This window comes from Phodopus roborovskii, unplaced genomic scaffold, assembly GCF_943737965.1.
Source record: "Phodopus roborovskii unplaced genomic scaffold, PHOROB, whole genome shotgun sequence".
Classification (NCBI taxonomy): Eukaryota; Metazoa; Chordata; class Mammalia; order Rodentia; family Cricetidae; genus Phodopus; species Phodopus roborovskii.
Window position 1 is genome coordinate 8,983,144 of NW_026126460.1, and position 18,864 is coordinate 9,002,007.

The 18,864-nt window shown below is 41.1% G+C and overlaps 1 protein-coding gene across 1 annotated transcript in view; it reads left to right on the top strand.

Annotated features, from left to right (window-relative positions):
* The first annotated feature begins 280 nt into the window (after positions 1-280).
* Pard3b (par-3 family cell polarity regulator beta) overlaps positions 281-18,864 on the top strand; it is a 948,779-nt gene continuing 930,195 nt past the window's right edge. The window contains 1 exon segment of the mRNA XM_051190339.1: positions 281-508. Coding sequence (XP_051046296.1) covers positions 389-508 — 120 coding nt within the window. The 5' untranslated portion in view covers positions 281-388.

The window sequence follows — 18,864 nt, forward strand, 5'->3', positions numbered from 1 at the left end:
CGTCGGAGGAGTTGGGAGCCGGCGCAAAAGTTTCCTCCCAACTCCGGCCCCGCGCTCCGCCGCCACCGCCCACTCCAGCCCGGGGCCTGGGGCCGGCCCTGCCACGGTCGCCAGGGCCACCGCCACAGGCAGGGCCGGGCTGGGCCGCGCCCGCAGTTTCACTTCGGCGCGTGGAGCCTGAGCCTGAGCCTGGCCGACCCGCCGCGTCCCCGCGTCCGCTTCCCGCCCTCGGCCTCCCGTGGGGCTTCAGGGGTGCAGCCGCCGCTCCCGGCCCCGGAGTCACGCGCGGGGATAGCGGCGTGTCCGCATCACGTCCCCCGACGGAGTGGCTGCGCCCGGGGGTCAGACACCTGTTCGGCCCGGCCGCGCGCGGGAGCCCAGGGGCAGGATGAAAGTGACAGTGTGCTTCGGCAGGACGGGCATCGTGGTGCCCTGCAAGGACGGCCAGCTGCGCGTCCGCGAGCTCACCCAGCAGGCGCTGCAGCGGTACCTGAAGACCCGGGACCAGGTGAGGGGTGCCGCAGTGGGCGGGGAAGCGGCGCCACAGCAGAGGGGATTGGCAAGTGCCCTAGGCCACACGCACCTGCCTGACTCCCTGGACCAAGTGGTGCTTTTCATGGCATTCACCCCAGCGGCGGGTGAGCGCTGCCTGCAGCCACAACTTTTGCAGGCTACTAATGTAAGGGACCTGGGCAGCCTTGCCTTGCCACTCAGAACCCTGGGAGGAAGGGAGGCTCGCCGGGTCACTTGAGAGGGTCCATAAATCCTGGCTATCTGAGGCCTACTTCCAAGGCCACACACCCAGGTTGTCTTCTAAGACTGTCCTAGGTGTTTGAGTATCGGGGGCCGGGACCTACCTGCAGGAATACTGTGATATAATGTGTGCTGCTCACCTGAAGTGTGATTTCTGACCCAAGTCCCGCCCCAATGAAGCATTGATTGGCTCAAGAAACACCTCCAAAGTTAGAGCTATTGGCACTTTAGGAGTTCTCAGGCTGGTGGGAGGTGTCCTGGGCAGGAGCTCAGGTGGGGATGCTGCTTGCTTATACCAGCTTGTCCACTGGGGGTGTTATATGCTAAACGCCAGCCACACTTTCTATGAAGAAGAGTGACCCACAGTCACAGTCACTCAAGTTAGGAACAAGTGAAAGTCAAGCGTTAATATACGACGTGGCAGGACTCTAGAACTCTTGTTAGGTGTCTGCATGGCTTATGGGACATCTCTGTTTTTTTCCATGGAAACTTTAAACCTCTAAATGAATGAATGAGTGCTCCTAAAAGCACTTTTAAGTTTTTGAATTCTTTTTGTTTGTTTTCTGAGACAAGGTTTCTCTGCATAACAGCCCTGGCTATCTTGGAACTCGCTTTGCAGACTACACTGGCCTCAAACTCACAGAGATCCACCTGACTCTGCCTCCTGCATGCTGAAATTGGGATTAAAGACATTCGCCACCACCACCAGGCTTAATTGTTTTCAATTCTTACATGGCCTGTTTTGTATGTCTCAGCTACATCTCAAACAGATAAGCCACGAACTCTTGTTTTAGGACATAATAGTTCTTTAAATATTTGTTCACATAATATTGTAAGCTATAGTCAACAAGTTGGTCCAATCTTGAGATGAAAAACTATCATTTTAATTCATTTTAATGTTTTACATCATCCAAGGTATAGAAATCACTTTGCCTTTTCCAGTACATAGTTTAAAATTTTCAAACACACATTTATATTTAATGTGTTTCTGGAGGGTGCACATAAACTGTTGTGCATATGTAAAGGTCAGAAACAGACTGCCCCAGCTTGATTCCCTACTACTGTGTAGATGAGGATCAACAAAGGCATTCAGGCTTGGTGGCAAGAGCCTTTACCTCTGAGTCATCTTGCCTCCCCCAATAATTTAGTTTAGGAATTGAAGGAATACCTGACATTTCTATACTTCCCCTAAAAATTCGTTAGTGTCCAGAAGTCAGACTTTTGATGGATACATGGATATATTATTTTGAACCATCAAAAATTGGAGATCAGAGGCTAGAAAGATGGCTCATCATCAGTTGAGAGTATGCACTATCCATGCAGAGGAGCAGAGTTCGATTCCCAGAATGCATATCTGATGATTCATGACTACCTGTAAATCCAACTCTAAAAGGAGCCAATCCAAAAAAGCATCTGCACACACATGTGTGTTTGTCAATGTGGACAAAGGAATTGAAGAGTAGAATGAAAAGCCTTAAATAATTACGGATAGTCACTAAAACTGTTCCCTTATAATAGAATTGAAACAATGGAAAAATGTAATATGTATTAAAGCAATGTATGACTCTAACCCATTGAGGGTTTCATTTTATTTTATTGTTACATTGGTGACCTGTTTATATCATGTAATTCAGTTAAAAATTGAGATTTGACCAAGTAAACGATTATCTTTGAAATCATATTTCGCTGGCTTTTGAAAATTGACTAAGGTTAACAGTCACAATATAATCTACACAAATTATTAAAGTTGATTTCATGGAAGAATTGCTTACTGAGGTGGTAAATTAACCTTTTAACTCATTAGCAATAATGTATGTTCTCAGATCTTGTACATTTAGAATTTTACTGTAAATTTAGACATAGATTGTACAGAGGTAAGCTACAAGCATGTAAATAATCATAAAAACAACCACTGATCTTTAATGGATTATAGTTAGGTTTTAAAAGGTATAAAAAGCTATTGCTACTCTGGACTGAAAGCATACTTTATATCACAGAACTCAATGTAATTGCATTGATCAGGTTACTATTATTGTCAGACATTACCTTTTTCTGTGTTTGCATTTATATATTAGTGAATGTGACATTTAAAGGTCAACCAAAGCTTATGAAATTTCTCTCTCTCTCTCTATCTTTCTCCTTTTTTTAGTTTTAAAATTTCAATTTATATGGAAAATTATGTTTTCCCCTTCCCTAAATATTATTCTCCTCTACTTTCATTTTAAGGCATATTATAAGCATAAGACTTAACTAATAATTAGTGTTTCTAATGTAACTTGAAATGTCATGAAATACTCTAAAAAAATCCCATGCTTTTATTCATTTAATTTAAAAATAAAATAATGGAGGAATCCCAGAAATGTCAAAATTCAATTTGTACAACAATTTGTAATGAATTCACTTTCTGTAAGCCAGGCAGGGAGATTCAAAAGTCTTATTTTTTCTGGATAGCAAAGCTTAAACTCTGTGACAAATAATAACGCCCGCTAACATATAGTATGCTTACTCTATGCAGACACCATCCTAGGAGCTTCCCGTGTGTTATATGGCCTTTCTCCCACAACATCAAGAACTAGAGTTCCCTATTTTACCAACTGATACACATGGTATAGAGATTACTAGTAAATTGTGGAATTGTACTTGAACCCAGGGGCTGTGTGTGTGTATGTGTGTGTGTGTATGTGTGTGTGTGTGTGTATGTGTGTGTGTGTGTGTTTCCTCTTACTCTCAGCCATCAACCATATAGCCTCCTATATTGCCATATGGCCATCTTTTTCAGTTTGTTTTCAAAGGCTTTCTTTGTTGTCTGCTATAGCCATACATCAAGATAGCATCCTTTTGTTTTCTTACACAGGAGAGGGTTTCAAGCATATTAACAGAGTGTTCTAGCATTGAGCTACACCCCAAGCTGCAACATAGTAGTCACATTCCTCTTCATTGTATCTTTTCCTGGACAACTGTACTTATTACAGTGAGAAGCTCTATTTGTGAAGCAAATTCTGCTGCCATTGCAGAGCATCTGTGAAAGATGTTCCTCAGCCTAATGACAAACAAACCAAAAACTGGGCAACATACTTCAGGCATTCAGATGGAGGGAAATGCAATGAAACTCAAACTTGTTAGAAATGCGAATGTAAGGTATCTGTTTTCTTCCAGAGGCCTGGATAATCTAGAGAAAAGTTTCAGACTGAGCATGGAAGTTGTTATTTCTAAGGGCTAGAGGGTGAGTGAATCCCAAGGAGGCCCTTCTAGATCTTGTACCCAGCATCAGAGAAGGGACACTGCCTGCTGACAATAAGGAAAGAAAGCTGGAATTTGTGGTATGTTGGAACCAGCTGAGTCAACACATGATAAGGCCCAGAATAGGTGAGCTGCCGAAGAAATAGGAGGAACATTGGGGAAGGCTTTAATTACACTCTGGACTCTGAGACTCTTGAACTCCCCATTTCTATTGGATGAATTCAACTTCAGAGGTGGGTTGATGGAGGGGCTAGAATTATGCGGTTCTTATCTTTGGATCCTGGTACTATATCAGTGTCTTGGGCACTAAATCCAATTTAGTGAAGTAGCTAGTAAAGGCGATTGTCTCCATAAGCAGTCAAGGTGTGGTTCACTGAGTAATTAGTTAAATTTATCATCAAAATTACATGTCACAGGTGAATGGATAATTGAACAGTAACCTGCAGGGCTGTCAACCTTGGCCGAGTATCAGCTCTGAATTTTACATATAGCATTTCAAATAGTATAAGTGCTTGGAACCCTTTTGCCAAGATTTTGACCAAGTGAGTGTGGTCCTTGGGCATAAGTATTATAAAGAGTACTCCATGGATTCCAATGCTCAACAAGCGTCAATGACTAATGTAGCACTAATCTTTTGGTACTGGTGAACTTAACTTGATTGTTAAACTTGTTTGATGGCAGACACTGTGTTACAGATGTCTGCAGATAACCTTAAATTATGGCCAGGCAGCTTTCCTTTTCTTTCCACCCAGAATAAATTCTTATAGAAGGCACTTAAGTTACTAAGCTGACCATATATACAGGTACTTGATGAGCTGGATGAATTGAATAAAGTAGAACAGGGGGGGGGGAAATAGTCTGTTGGGAGTTGAATGAAATAGTTGGATAGTTGGCATGATGGGATTTTTTTTTTAATTTGACATGTAGATCTCACTGCATATATGAGTAGCCATGTAAGCCATGGGAACTTCATTAAATTTTTCAAAATGAATTTTCTTTTTCTGCATATAGACATCTTGAATAATTTGTTCTCCAAGTTAACATTTTTCCCCCCCAGAGCTAGAAATAGATAAGACTGAGTCCATCTTCTGATTAATTGTGGCACCAGGATCTAAGTAAATTTATACAATAATGAGATCTGTAGTGACATTGCCTGAATAGCCTAGAGTCCTTGAATTTCTGAACTTTCCAGCCTTTGATGCCTTTTTTGCCAGAGTTGATCTTGTGGGTCTTGGATACACACATTAGTCTTAGCCTGAATTTGTAAAACACTCCTCAATTTGCTGGGTCTGTTTTATGTGTGGTCTTCAACATCTGCTCAGTTTTCTCTACTTCAGGATACACAGACCTGGTTCCCTTCAGAGCACAGATTGGCTGACTCATCATCAGCAAGGAACATGTTCTCATTTAGTTTGGGTCCTGCCATTGAGCTGGTAATGCATTGCAAACAGGGCTCAGGGGACTTCTGTGATGGTTCCTCTTAGGGTTCTCTTTTCTTATTGTGTAAGACTTTTGAGATTTCACATACAATTTCAGAATCATGTCTACTCTTAGGGAAAACTGGTAGGAGTTCTGACAACACTGGGCTTTGCTTTCCCAGACAGTGACCATCAGCACTCAGACATTCCTGTTCTCTTTAGAAGGAATTCCTAATGCTCCAGTTTCCATTATCACCTAGCCAATAGTAAGGGCCAGTCATTATTGTCATGCTTGACTTTATTGCTGTTTATTAAAAAATTGTAAGTATATTTTAATTTGTTGTATATCCACACATATATGTGTGTGCAAATGGGTGCACATGTGCCACAGTATGTGTGCGGAAGTCAGAAGACAATGTTCAGGGTTTGGTTCTCTCCTTCCATCATGTAGGTTCTAGAAAGTGAACTGAGGTAGATGGGCTTGGTGTCAAGAGCCTCTATCTAGTGAGCCATCTCACTGTTCCTGTTTTTATTTTCTTATGGGTTCCTTAATGCATTGTTGCCATTTGCCTGAGCTGCTGACAGGCAAGTGGGTTTTGCCTTTGAGCCTTTTCTTCCTCAACCCTCTTCCTCATCTTCCTCGGTCCCCATATATTTTTTTCATGGTCTCCTTTTCTCTCCTAGTACACACACATACACACTCTCTCTCTCTCTCTCTCTCTCTCTCTCTCCTCTCTCTCTCTCACACACACACACACACACACACACACTCCTTGTGTGTTTAATCCAGAGACTTCCCCAAAGGGCTTGTTGACTGGGCTCTGGCCCACCTCTCATCTAATCACTGTGACTAGGAGCCTCGAGCCCAGTTTGTAACATCTAGTGCTGAGCTCAGAAGGCTTAAACAGTGAAGTATCCATTCCCAGGATTTCTGTGCCATCGATCCCCTTTGAGGAACTTGAGCAAATGGTAATGTTGTCAGATTGTTATGAGACTGTTTTCTGATGGGATTAATAGTTAGCAATATCTCAGAAATTTGGTGGCAATCAGAGCTTCTGGCTTTCCTTGGAAAGCCTAAAGCAGGGCATTCCAGTATAAATTATTGGGGTGGAGGATGTTGTACATTTGTGTCTAATGGGTCTTATAGGGCCATATGTCTACAAAATAACTTACAGTGTAGCCAGTGAAACCAAGGAACTGAATTTTAAATTCTGGTCAGTATTTGGTTGCATTTTGTGGCCTACCTTCGTGGACAGCTAAGGTTCCATGTTCCCCTGACATTGTCCTTCTGCTGTGTTTGAGGAACACTGTCTACAGCTCAGAATGTAAGCATCCAAACTTTACTATCCTTACATATGTGGCTGCTCCATTCAGATGAGAATTTTACCATTAAGAAAATCTTCACTTACTTTTGGGTATTCAGAGGCAGTAGAGATAGTTTTAACATTTCAATCTTCTATTCAGGCACTAAAATAATGCCAGGTTGTTTGAAGAGAAAGTCAAGGACTGCCTCTGCTTATCTTTGGTCCACCAGCCTGAATATACCATCCTATATTTCAGAGAACAGGTAATAGTGGAGCAGTAAGAAGCAATGACAAAACATCTGGATCATTTTCACCAAAGTTAGATGCTTCCTGACTGCTAAAATATTTTAAGTACACACTTCCCAATCCCATATTCTTCCCATTCTCTATCTTACTGGCTAGTCTCTACTCCCCACCCCCAATAACCTTAGTTTGCTATAGGATTTGTCTAGAACAACTGTTCCTGTCTCTCTGCTTACCCCATGATGAGGTCTTCCAGCCACATGGCTCCAGCCTCAGCCTCTGTCCTGAGCTCTCAAATCCACCATGTGCACTGCCTCCTGGATACTTTTCACTTGCATGTCAAGTGATATCACACACTGAAAATATGCCACAGGCTGAATTGCTGCTGTCCTGTTCATGTCCATTTCCTGTAGCCTAACCCACTTGTTAAAGGGCCATGGCATCTTTCCAGCTATGCCAGTCATGAACTGTTTTCCTTAACGGTTCCTTTCCTCTTGTGACCATAGCTCTCTAGTGACCCACAGCCAACCTGCAAGTCTCTTGAATCTGACATCATAGAATATTCAGAATCTGATCTCCCTTCTTTATCTTTCTTTTAGCATATTGTTACTCTCTCTCATTCTCTCTGTCTGTCTCTCTCTCTCTGTGTATGTGTGTGTGTGTGTGTGTGTGTGTGTGTGTATGTGTGTGTGTGTGTGGGGGGAGGGATCAGGATCTGTCCTCTTTATCTTTTGAGATAAGGCCTCTCACTGGAATCTGGGGCTTGTTGATCAGGCTAGGCTGGCTGACCAATGAGCTGCCTATCTCTGCTCTTTCTGCACTGGCATTACAGACAGACATCCCCACATGTAGCTTTTTATGTGGCTGCTAGGGACCAAACACAAACTCTGATGCTTGTGCAGCAAGCACTTTACCAGCTGAGCTATCATTCCAGTCCTTAGCTTTTATTTTCCCTCTTTGCTTATTGTGTCACTACTATCGTTCCTTCTTTACTATTTTGGTTCTAGACAACGTTTCTCTGTATAGCCTTGACTGTCCTGGGACTTGCTCTGTAGAACAGGCTGGCCTTGAACTCGTAGAGATCTACATTTTTCTGTCTCCCGAGTTCTGGGATTAAAGGCACCTTTTTCACTCTTAAGCTATGGTGATCATTTATAGTTTTATTAGTTCATGCTATTTTCCTAGTTAAGTTTTGTTGATGGCTTTCATATCTCTGAGAGCCCTTATCGGTGCAATATGGCTTGGATATCAATGTAGAAGAAGACTAATAGTACAGTAGGTATGAGATTGCTATCCTTAGAAAGTTTTGCAAAGCTGTCTTCTGACTGACATCTGGGCGCTTAGATTTGTGGAAGAGTTGCAACTAATTCCCACAAAGATGGATTACTGGCCAAGATTACATAAAACACCCAGCTTGTGCAGAATGCCTAGTCTTTACGTTAAGCATTATGTGTGTCATTATGACGAGTCTTTAATAGAGCCTTGAGAGCCTTGAGTAATGGGCTTCATTGGTAGGTAGCACTTTATACATGTGTGGTCAGAAGGCACATCATCTCCATTGGGAGATCTTGGCAGCTTGATCCTAGGCTCCTCCTGAATTCCTACTTTTATATATTCTTTTTTCTTTTGATAATTTTCCCTTTGTTCTTCACTAACAAATTGTAAGCATGTTCATGACAACATGTGGAGTCCAAGACCTCATCGAGAACCTGGATATGCTTTGGACGCTGAAACATAATCTTGAATTTCTCCATAACCATCCTTTCTCCTCCATTCACCTCTTGCTCTGCCCCAGCTACACAGATCTCTTAGCATATTATTAAGCATTTCAGACAGACTTGTATCTTGGAGCTGCTTTTTCTGAAATATTTTCTCCTAGTTATATATCTGTCTATTTCCATATCCTATCTTACACAGTTATTTTCTTCTCCTGAAAGCCTTCTTGACTATCCCGTTCATAATTGTATACCCACCAACCTATCCCCCCCCAATCTATACATTGGATTCATTTATTCCTAATCATTCTATTTAACTAAGTATATTATCCACTTGCAATGGAAAATTCAGTTTAATAAATAAAGATCATTGTCTATTTTATTCATTGATAACCCCTTATCTCCTAGAAGAATGCCAGGTACATAGCAGACTCTTTATAAATTCTGTTTTATTTATTCTTTTACCATGTGTCCATTATTACTCACTATAGTTATCTCCTGCCTTACTACCAACACCCCAATACTCCAGCAATTTGGTAGGTTATGAACACACAAAGTTTGGGGAAGAAGTTCATCGTACAAACTAACTTGGATGAGGTTATAAAAGACCTTGGCGACTGCCCTGAGGGATTTGTTTTAATGCTTTCAATTGTCACCTACATTAGAAATTCATCCATACTTTATTCAGTCTGATCAGTTAAAAATATTTGTATGAACTTAAAGTATGGACTGTGCTGCTTCATTTTGACTGTGGACTCTATACAATGTAGAGTCACCCAGGAAGTGTTAGTTTCAATGTAGGATTTTGTAGATGAGAGTAGCCTTCTGGTATATCTGTGGGGAATCATATGGCTGATGTTAATTGATGTAGGATGAACTTCCCAGATGTGGAGAGGTACCATTTTCTGGGAAAGGTATCCCTAGATGAGCTGAGTACAGGCATGTGTGCATTCATTCATTACTCACTGCACTTGACTGTGAATGCAAGTAATATGATTGGCTGCTTCAAGTTCACCCATCTTGACTTCTCCTGCACTGATGGTCTGTAATGGAATTGGGAGCCAAATCAGCCCTTCATTCCTTATGTTGTTTTTGTCAGGATCTATATCTATATCTATATCTATATCTATCTATGCCAAACAACATTTATCAAACAACTGGAATTGAAACAGAAACAGGGACTTCTAGATAATTAGATAATGAATTAAGTATCTTTGTTAAGGGTGATTCACCCAGTTTGTTACACAGATTTTATACTTTCCCTAGCTAAGCTATTCTCCATAAGGTCATCAAGATCTGGTAGCTCAAGCTCATGGTAATTTGTAGTTCCTATTGATGAGGACCCACCATTTCTGACTCCACCTAAATTGTCTTAAGATTTTGGAAAAATAAAATATTAGCCTTTATAGATGCCCCCTACACAATTTACTTGTGTGCTGGTGCCCAGCAAGGCTTGTTCTCCCTCTCCTTTATGCCATTACTTCACCTGATCACAAGCATATACTTCTCCCTCTGGGGTGATTTTAGACCTAACATCTTCCTGCCTCTAGACTTTGATGAGAGTCTATCCTCCTTTCTGTGAATCTGCCTGTCACCATAACTAGTCCAAACTTAAAAACTAAAAATGCTGCCACCATTCTCTTTTAGCCTGTTGTTCTACACAAGGTCCCACAGCTCTTCTGCTTGTACTCTTCAGACACCTTGAAATCCTTCACTTCACGTTGAACTCTGCTCCTTCATCCCATGTCACATGCTAATTGATTGTCATGCTCCTTTGATGTTTAGAAGTATGCCTCTTAGATTTGCTTTCCCTTCCATACCAAAGTCACACCATTTTACATTTCTTCTGTGGTTAATTAAGCAAAGCATTAACCATTCTCTCTGTTTCTCCCTGCTCCTATCCCCTCTACTCATTCTCTGCCAAGGACCCTACAGTACAAACTAATGATCTTAGCAGTACTGTTAGCAGTATTTAAATGGCTCTCTACTTTTCAGTGAAGCCCCTGCAGCTGCAACTTTGCTCCCCTTTTGAGGGCCTTTATCCCCTTTACCTCTTTTAAATTACTAAATGCAGTTAGGTAATACTTCAGGCTTTCCAACAATGTGGATAAATACTGCCCATCCTGAAGGATAGGGTGTGTCTCTAGATTACTTTTTCCTAGGACCCCCTCCCTGCCATTTTCGCCTTTAGTGTCATAAGTCTAAATTTCCAGAACATTCCTTGTTTATGATTTAATTTAGTAAAATACACCTTCTATTACACTTCTTAATTGGTCATGGGCTGCCAAAAAATGTAAAAATTTCAGAATCACAGCAAGTTATCTCCTCAGGGGTTGTCTCCCTGGGTGAAAGGATATGGGTACTGAACCATATAATTCCCCATCCCCTGCTTCTTTTATCTTTAGAGCTTCCCAGAGATCCTCCACTGTTACTGGAATTTCTTTCCTACCACGTCCCACAGTCGCCTTTCAGCCCCAAATAAACACACAGATGCTATATTAATTATAAAACTGTTGGCCAATGACTAGGTCTTCTTATTGGCTAGCTCTGTCTTAATTATTAACCCACTTCTAAAAATTTAAGTATTTCCATGTGGTCTTATCTTACTAGAGAAGTATCTGGACCTGATACTCCTTCCTCGGCTATTTGGCCTCTCTTCGAGGTCAGGTCCTTTCCCAGAATTCTCCTCATCTCCTAGTCCTGCCTATCTTCCTACCTCTATTGGCCAAACAGTGTTTTATTCATCAACCAATAAGAGAAACATATACATAAAAGGACATCCCCCATCACTCCACCTTTGTGTTGAGTGACAAACACAGTATCTCAAACATTTCTGGCGGCTTGAAATTTGGCCTTATAGTAGCAGACCCCACTATACTGGTATATCTGTCCAGGTACCCTAAGTAGTCATGGAGGACAATCCTGTGCCTGGCTACATTTGAGAAGTAGGCTGGCTGTGCCACATGCTGTAATCTTGTTTTCCAGACTCCCCTGTGAACTAGACAAGAACAGGGAGTGTGTCTTGTTTATTTTACTGTCCCTATGTTTAGCACAGTACCCAATGCACAGAATGGATTCTAAAAATGCTTGCTAAATTATACCAACTTTTACATTTCTTTCTTTTGTAAAAGTGGGGGTGACCTTGTCATCTGCCCAGTGTTTTTAAGTTTGAAATTGTTATATGTGGTAGGATTTTTTTTTCTAAAGTCTAAATGCAACTTTTCTCTTGATTATCTTCAAATGCCTCATCATATCCACATTTGCTGTAGGCAGGTGTTTAGTGGTCCATTATATCTGCCACACTGATTGTCTTAAATAACAGCTTCACATTCTGACAGGTTGACTCACTTCTCAGATTTTGGAGACTGAGCGCTCTGCAGTTCTGATTCTCCATGAAGCAACATCATAATGATTTTTCTTCATAAAGACAGGTGCAATGCAATCACTTATATTTGAGCAATGTTTGATTTTCAGCATTGTATCCATTAATTTCATGTTGATTTTTTAAAATGATGCTGAATTTCATCAATTTTGATGGTTTATCTTTAATAGGCATGATATCTGTGTCTTGGGAGTTACTAAAATTAGATCTGTCTCCTGTTGCTGGGCTCAGCCAGCTTTCTGATTGCAGGACTCTCATGTTGTGCTGCACTGAGATGCAATTGCAGGATATCAAGGGACAGGCTGGTTAAAAAGGTTATACTCTCAATTTGGCTCCTATCAGATTCAGTGCCAAGCATTGTCCAGATAAGAAAGGCCTGTGTTGCTCCTGCTGTTTGCCTCCAGGTGAGGGTATTAAACTCCCACGGTGGTCCTGCAGCCAACTTGGCATGGAAGCCAATGACAGAAGGATGTCCTTAACTCTTGGCTCATCTCTCACCAAGAATAGAGAGCCATGCTCAGAACTGTTTTACTGCCTGGTTTGGAATGGAAATGATAGGCTTATGGGCAGTTCCAGCCACAGACTTCTAATGCCTTTATTGGCATGGCAGATATAGTACCGTTCTTTCATAATAAAAGCATGGGCCCTGGAAATGGTGATCTCTAAGCCTAGATGGGAGCTTGCCTGTTTCTTCAGAGGAGTAAAGAGTTATAGGATATCTACCTTTAGAACAAAGGACAATAACTGTTATCCTTAAAACTGTATAAAAGCATGAGATCTCTGCTTGATCACCACTGAGGAGATAGTTGTCTATAGTGACAGTTGTTTTATTGCAACCCAAAAGTCAGTTTGGTGGCAAGAGAAGACAAGAGAAAGAACTACATTGGATCATGAAAAATATTGTATAATTGTATAATTGGAGATAATAGGTTGATTCAAATCCTAGAATGTTAGTGGAAAGGAAGCCCAGAGGCAGGATTGTAACTAAACAGTGCTCTATATGACGTTGGGATTAGAGGGTGGTGGGCAGAGGGAACTTGGCTCTGGGTGAAGGAGGAAGGGAGCTGAGCAAGTTTTATTCTGTGAGCCTAGGGACTTTGAGGGATGAACAGGGACTTGAACAGGGCAGCAAAGTGAGAAGAGAACAGAGTTGGCCTGTCTCAGGTGACTGGTATTTGTTTTTGAAATGGGTGTCAGTGTAGACCAGCTTGAACTCATGGTGATCCTCCTGCCTCTGCCTCCCTAGTGCTAAGATTACAAGTATGTGTTAGCTCATGCTGAGGTGGAGATATTTTTTGTTTGTTTGTTTTGGAGAAGCAAGAAAGGGGGGTATTTTCCTAGGGTGCTTATCTGAGGGAGTAGTAAGGAACAGCCAGTTGTCTTTTTGTTGTGAGACGCTAAAGAGGATGAGGGGTCAAGGAAGCACTATGGGCTGTCTGTATAGCTCGTACCTTTCTGTACCTGATAGTTGTGGACTTGGGGAAGGAGGGAGCTGACACTGTGGGGGGTGGGGGAGTGGGGTGAGGGAGGCTGCCTTAGGTCTGGCCATAGAACTGGAGCTGTGTGGAGAAGACACCACAGGGTAGCAAATGAGCTTTGCAAATGAGCTTTGAGGTGCATAAGTGTGGAGCTCAGGGTATGTGGTTAGTGCAGCATGGGTGGAACTGGAAAGGAAGCAGTGTGAGCTTCACACTCTGAAGTGTGTAGCTGTGCTGAAGCCACTGAGGCTGGGGGCACACAGATAAGGAAGATATGGTTGGTGTTCTTCAATAGCCCCTGGGTTAGAAGAGGGAAGAAGGTGGAGGGATCATGAGGGCCAGGCTGAGATCGTAAATCATGAACTCATAAAAATACCAGTCTTTTGTACTTTTGTTTGGTACTGTATTTGAGCTTTGCTTCAAGGTTGAGATTTGTGCGTAGATGTGGGCAAAGGCAGGTGGTATCCAGAAACAAAAGTTATTAGGTTAAGTTAATGACTATATAAACTGTATTGGTGTCCTTTAGACTCCAAAAGTCTCAGTGACTGGAAAGCCTGGTCTCCACCCTTCTCCAGTCTTGTCTGCAGCCCAGGGGGCTGGACAGCCTGGACTCTTGTTCTCTGACCTTTTACTAGGGTCAACTATTGAAGAGGACCCAGCAAGAGAATAAAGGGCAGGAGGCGGCATCCCTGGAGATGGGTCTGTCCTTTTCTTAAAGGCCATAGCTCATGTCAGACAGCTCACCCTCAACCAGCCCCCCTCAGTGTCAGCTGCTTCCCTGGATGCCCTTTGGTCCTGGACCATGGTAGGGGCTCACCACTATTCTGTACACTATCCCTTGATGATTTCTGAGATCTGTGGCAAGCCTTTTTAAATTATTTCTTTGGTAAATCCGAAGTGCCTAGTTTGGACATACCATCTGTTTTCTGTCAGGATTTGAACAGAAGATCCCAGTGAGAAATAATGTTTTCCTTCAAGACTTGGCACTCCCACTACCTACGCCCACACAAGACAAAGGCTCATGGTAGAATACTGCATTCCTTACTATAAATGATACTGTCTGGTTTTTATTCTGGTTTTTTGTTTGCTTGTTTTACTTAAATAGGAAGGTAGTTGGGTCATATTAAATTGATTCCACTGCCTATTAATAGGTTAAGACTGTAGTTTGAACACCAGTAGATTCTTGATGTTTAGAAACAATGAATGGACCATCCGGCTAGCACACTAGAAATTCCCAAAGCGTTAAGTTCTACAATTGCTTATAGATGAAATTTTTATGCTGGAGTTAAATTCTTAAAGTGTTGAAATGATTTTTCCCCATAAGTCATGGTACCAGTCCCATGTATTTAATGGAGATAAGACCTGGATCCTCTCACACACATAGTGAGAGCACATGAGCAATGAACCGCCATCACCAGCATCCATGTCGCTTGACAAACTCTTGGAGAAATTGAGTTCTACCCGTCATCTTGATTTCTTTTGTGACACAGTAATAGTATTGGTAACTTTAAATGTTAGGTCTGGATTACTCCTCTTTGTAGCAGAGAGTGGAGGAAATGTGAGCTAGGTAAATAATCCTTGTCTTCATTTATAGATACATTTGGAGAGATTCAGAGGGCTTGAGTTTTGACAGCAGTATTTGATCAGAAACACTGTTCTGGAACCATAACAGTGAAATGGAACTGGAGTTTAGAAATTGATAGTAAAAAACCGTGGGGGGATTACAGTAGCTAGATTTGTGTTTCATATTTCTCTTCCTTTGTCCGGTTTTATTTTCTGGTAAAAGGGGCCACTTGAAAACAGGGCCATGGAGAGTGAGGGAGTGTGTCATTCTATCACTGTGGTAATTTTTTAGGGTGGTCATGACAAACTACAACAGGCCAGGTGCCTTAAATCAAAGAATTTATTTTCATACAATTTCAGAGGCTCAAGATTCAAATTAAGTGTTAGAAGGGTGCTGTCTGCTCAGTGCCTCCAGGCAAGGGTCTTTTCTGTCTGTTTCTGCCTCCCCTGAGACATAGTGTTCCATCATTATATGCCATTGCTATCTTTTCTCTGTATCTTACTGTGTGTCCTCCTCTTGTACCAATAGTATTAGAGCCCAGCATAATGACCATGCCTAGATTTATATCTTTAAATGCCATGTTTCTAATCACATTATATTTCTGGGTACCAGGCCTCAGAACCTCAACATATCCTTTTTGGGGAAGGACACAGCCATCCTGAGATAATTGCAGTATGATTCACTGTACTATTTTCTTGCCCTCCCCTCCACTCCCCCAGTAACAGACATGGGAAACTCATATTTTTGTCACTGATTTTCAAAAATGTAACTCAATTTATTCCTTTAAAAATTATCCTATTTTATTTTATCTCATACTGGTCTCAGATAACCTACTTTCTGTTTTCATGGGAACTGAGGGTCTTAGGATCTGCTACCACTTCTGCTGCCATTAGATTTTGAGATTTTTGGCATCTGTGCCTCTCTGGATGTCCCTTTTAAGACTTAAGTATGTCTAATATTTGTCTCATCCTACAGCCATGTGATTTGCTTCATCAAGCATTGACCATCAGTGGCTATATACATTCCCTTTCTCTTCAGCCTAGAGTTACGTCACCTGTGGATGTGACAGTGGGTGCTTTGTGTACCTGCCATGTGACACATACATGCCCGTTTCCCTCTCAGTGCCATCATCATGTGTATATGTGACACAAAGCAGAAGCCACACTTCCCTTGGTGCTCAGAGTAAGCTAGAATGGCCAAATGTGAAAAGTAGACAGACTGGAGATGGATGGAGTGTGGCAGGTGGCAGAGATAAAAGGAAAGAGGGAGTAGTACTGTGGCCCTCAGACTCTTGCCCTAATGTCCTGTTGAAGTCACAACATTTTTCCATTTAAATGTAGAAGGTAAGGCAAACTAAAAAACTTAGAAAATCTCTTGTTTTTATAAAAGTCACTGTCAGAAATAAATAAAAAATCTGGTAAGAAGCATGGTACAGGGCAACATTTGACATTCCCTTTGATGTTTGGCTTATCTTAAAATGTGCTTCATCACCCAATCCATTCAGTGTGTTCTGATTGAAATATATGCCCGTTTCCGTTTCCAAGAGCCAGGAGTTTAACCACAACTTTTTGTTCAGGGTTTATTAACCTTCAGATGTCAAAATGAGGCTATAAACTCATCTAGGGGCTTTGCTGGAAAGCCTGTGTATGCCCATGGAAGCCCACTTGGAGCTGCCTGTCTGAGGGCCCTGGCTCCTGATGGCTATAAGCTGGAGGCTACCCTCAGTTTCAGGGGCCATCTTCCTTTCCTGAAGGCCACCTATGTTTTCCTGTTATTCAAACTTCAGCCTGACTCTTTCCTTCATTATTGGAACTATTTGGCTAGCAGAGTGGAGCGTTAAACAACTAGACGATGGCATCCCAACATGGTCTTAAAAGGTTAGTAGCAATATGGAGCTGGAAACCACAGGACTGATATTTTCATATTCTGTTATAATTCAGTGGTTTGTATGTGTGGATTGCTTCAGTGCGTATGGTATTTGTACACATTTACACATTAATGGTTTTCTTTGTGGTGTTTTCATACACATATATAAAGTGTTTTGGTTACACTGCTCACATCATATGCACACTTTTCCGAACTTCACCTTCATACTGGTCCTCTTGGTTATCTTTATTCTAGTAAGATGTGATCTTTCCTGAATTCTCAAGATTGTTTTTATCTTCTTCTTTCATATGCAGAATTCCTATCAAAGTCTTCTCTAGCAGTGGATTAGTACTCAGCAATTTATTTATTTAAACCGTGTTTATTGTGGAAGGGTTTTATTTCTCCTTTGACGCCAAAGGAAGGCTTTGCTAGATGTATTTGTTTCAGATGACAGCACCACTCTCTTGGGTCTTGAAGTATATCATTTCAAATCCTTTTTGCGTTGTAGGGTTTATACACAGGAAACTGTTATTCTGATGAGTTTGCCTTTACTTATAAATTGGTGCATCTCTCTTGAAACTTTCACTATTGTCTTTTTTGTTCTGTAGTCTTAGCACTAGAGCCATAGTGTGACTTAAATAAACTCTTCTCCAACCATGTCTGTGTAGTATCCTAAACAACTCTTGGACCAGACATCTATCTCGTTTCCAATACCTGCAACGTTTTTCTGTGTTAACAAATCACAAGTTTTGTTTTTGAATGGTATCCCATAAGCCTGTGTGTTCTACTTACACTGTGTTATTTTTAATTCCTGTATGTATGAATATCATACATGTAATTGGCTTTCCGATAATCCTTGGCGTTCTGACTTCTATCAAGTCTATTGGTTAGGTTTTCAATTCAGCTTCTTTTTCTTTAATATAAACTTGTTAAGCTTTTCATTTTCAACATTTCAATTTGAGTTTTTTTTTATTCTGAATTTCCACCTACCTATTGAATTTCTCTTTTGCATCCTATATTGGCTTTCTTATTCTATAAGCTCCTATTTTTTTTTCCTCATAAGGTATTGATCTGTATCCACTTTTGAATTATTTTTTTGTCATATTTGTGGTCATTCCTTGACATTCTCTACAATTCCATCCATTCTTTGTTATTATAATAATTTACTGTGGAATGGTTACCATTTGGAAAAATCATTTTTTTTTATCATTTTTTGTGTGTTTCTGTATTGGAATTTATTCTCTGGGCCAAGCTTTTGACTAAATGTTCTAAATTCCTCCATTCTTTTATTTGAAACAAGTACTGGCAAGATTGAGGTGCAGTCTCTACCACTTGGCTAGGGATGAAGTCTGCTCAGTGCCCACCCACCACATTCAAGGCAGAAGTAGATTCTCAGTATCACTCAGTCGGGAACTAACTACAGTAGGAGCTATAACTCAGATCACCCACTGTGGAAGTCAGTAAAAAATAAAAATAGTTATTTTTTTATTAACACAATTACAATAACTTCACAGAAAAAGAGCAAACTAGAAAGATATTAAGCAATAAGGACATGAGTGGGAAGAAAGGAAATCAATATAAGAAAATAATACTAGAAAAGGAGGAGTAAATGGAGAAGGGGGAGAAAGAAGAGGATAATAAAGGAAAGACAGAAGATACAACTAGAAATAGTGATTTCTGTTGCTGTATAAGTCTATTTATTTATATCTTGATTCTTATTGGCCTATATACCATGTGTATTTAACAACAACAGAAATAATGAGTAACAGTCAGTTGTTTGAAGGTGTCAGGGAAGGTTTGTCATTAGCCAAAACCCTGTGCAGGGCAGATAACTGAAAATAGCAATAAAATATACTTTTCTCACAATGGAAATACTTTAAGTCTGTTCTTAAGCTTCCTTA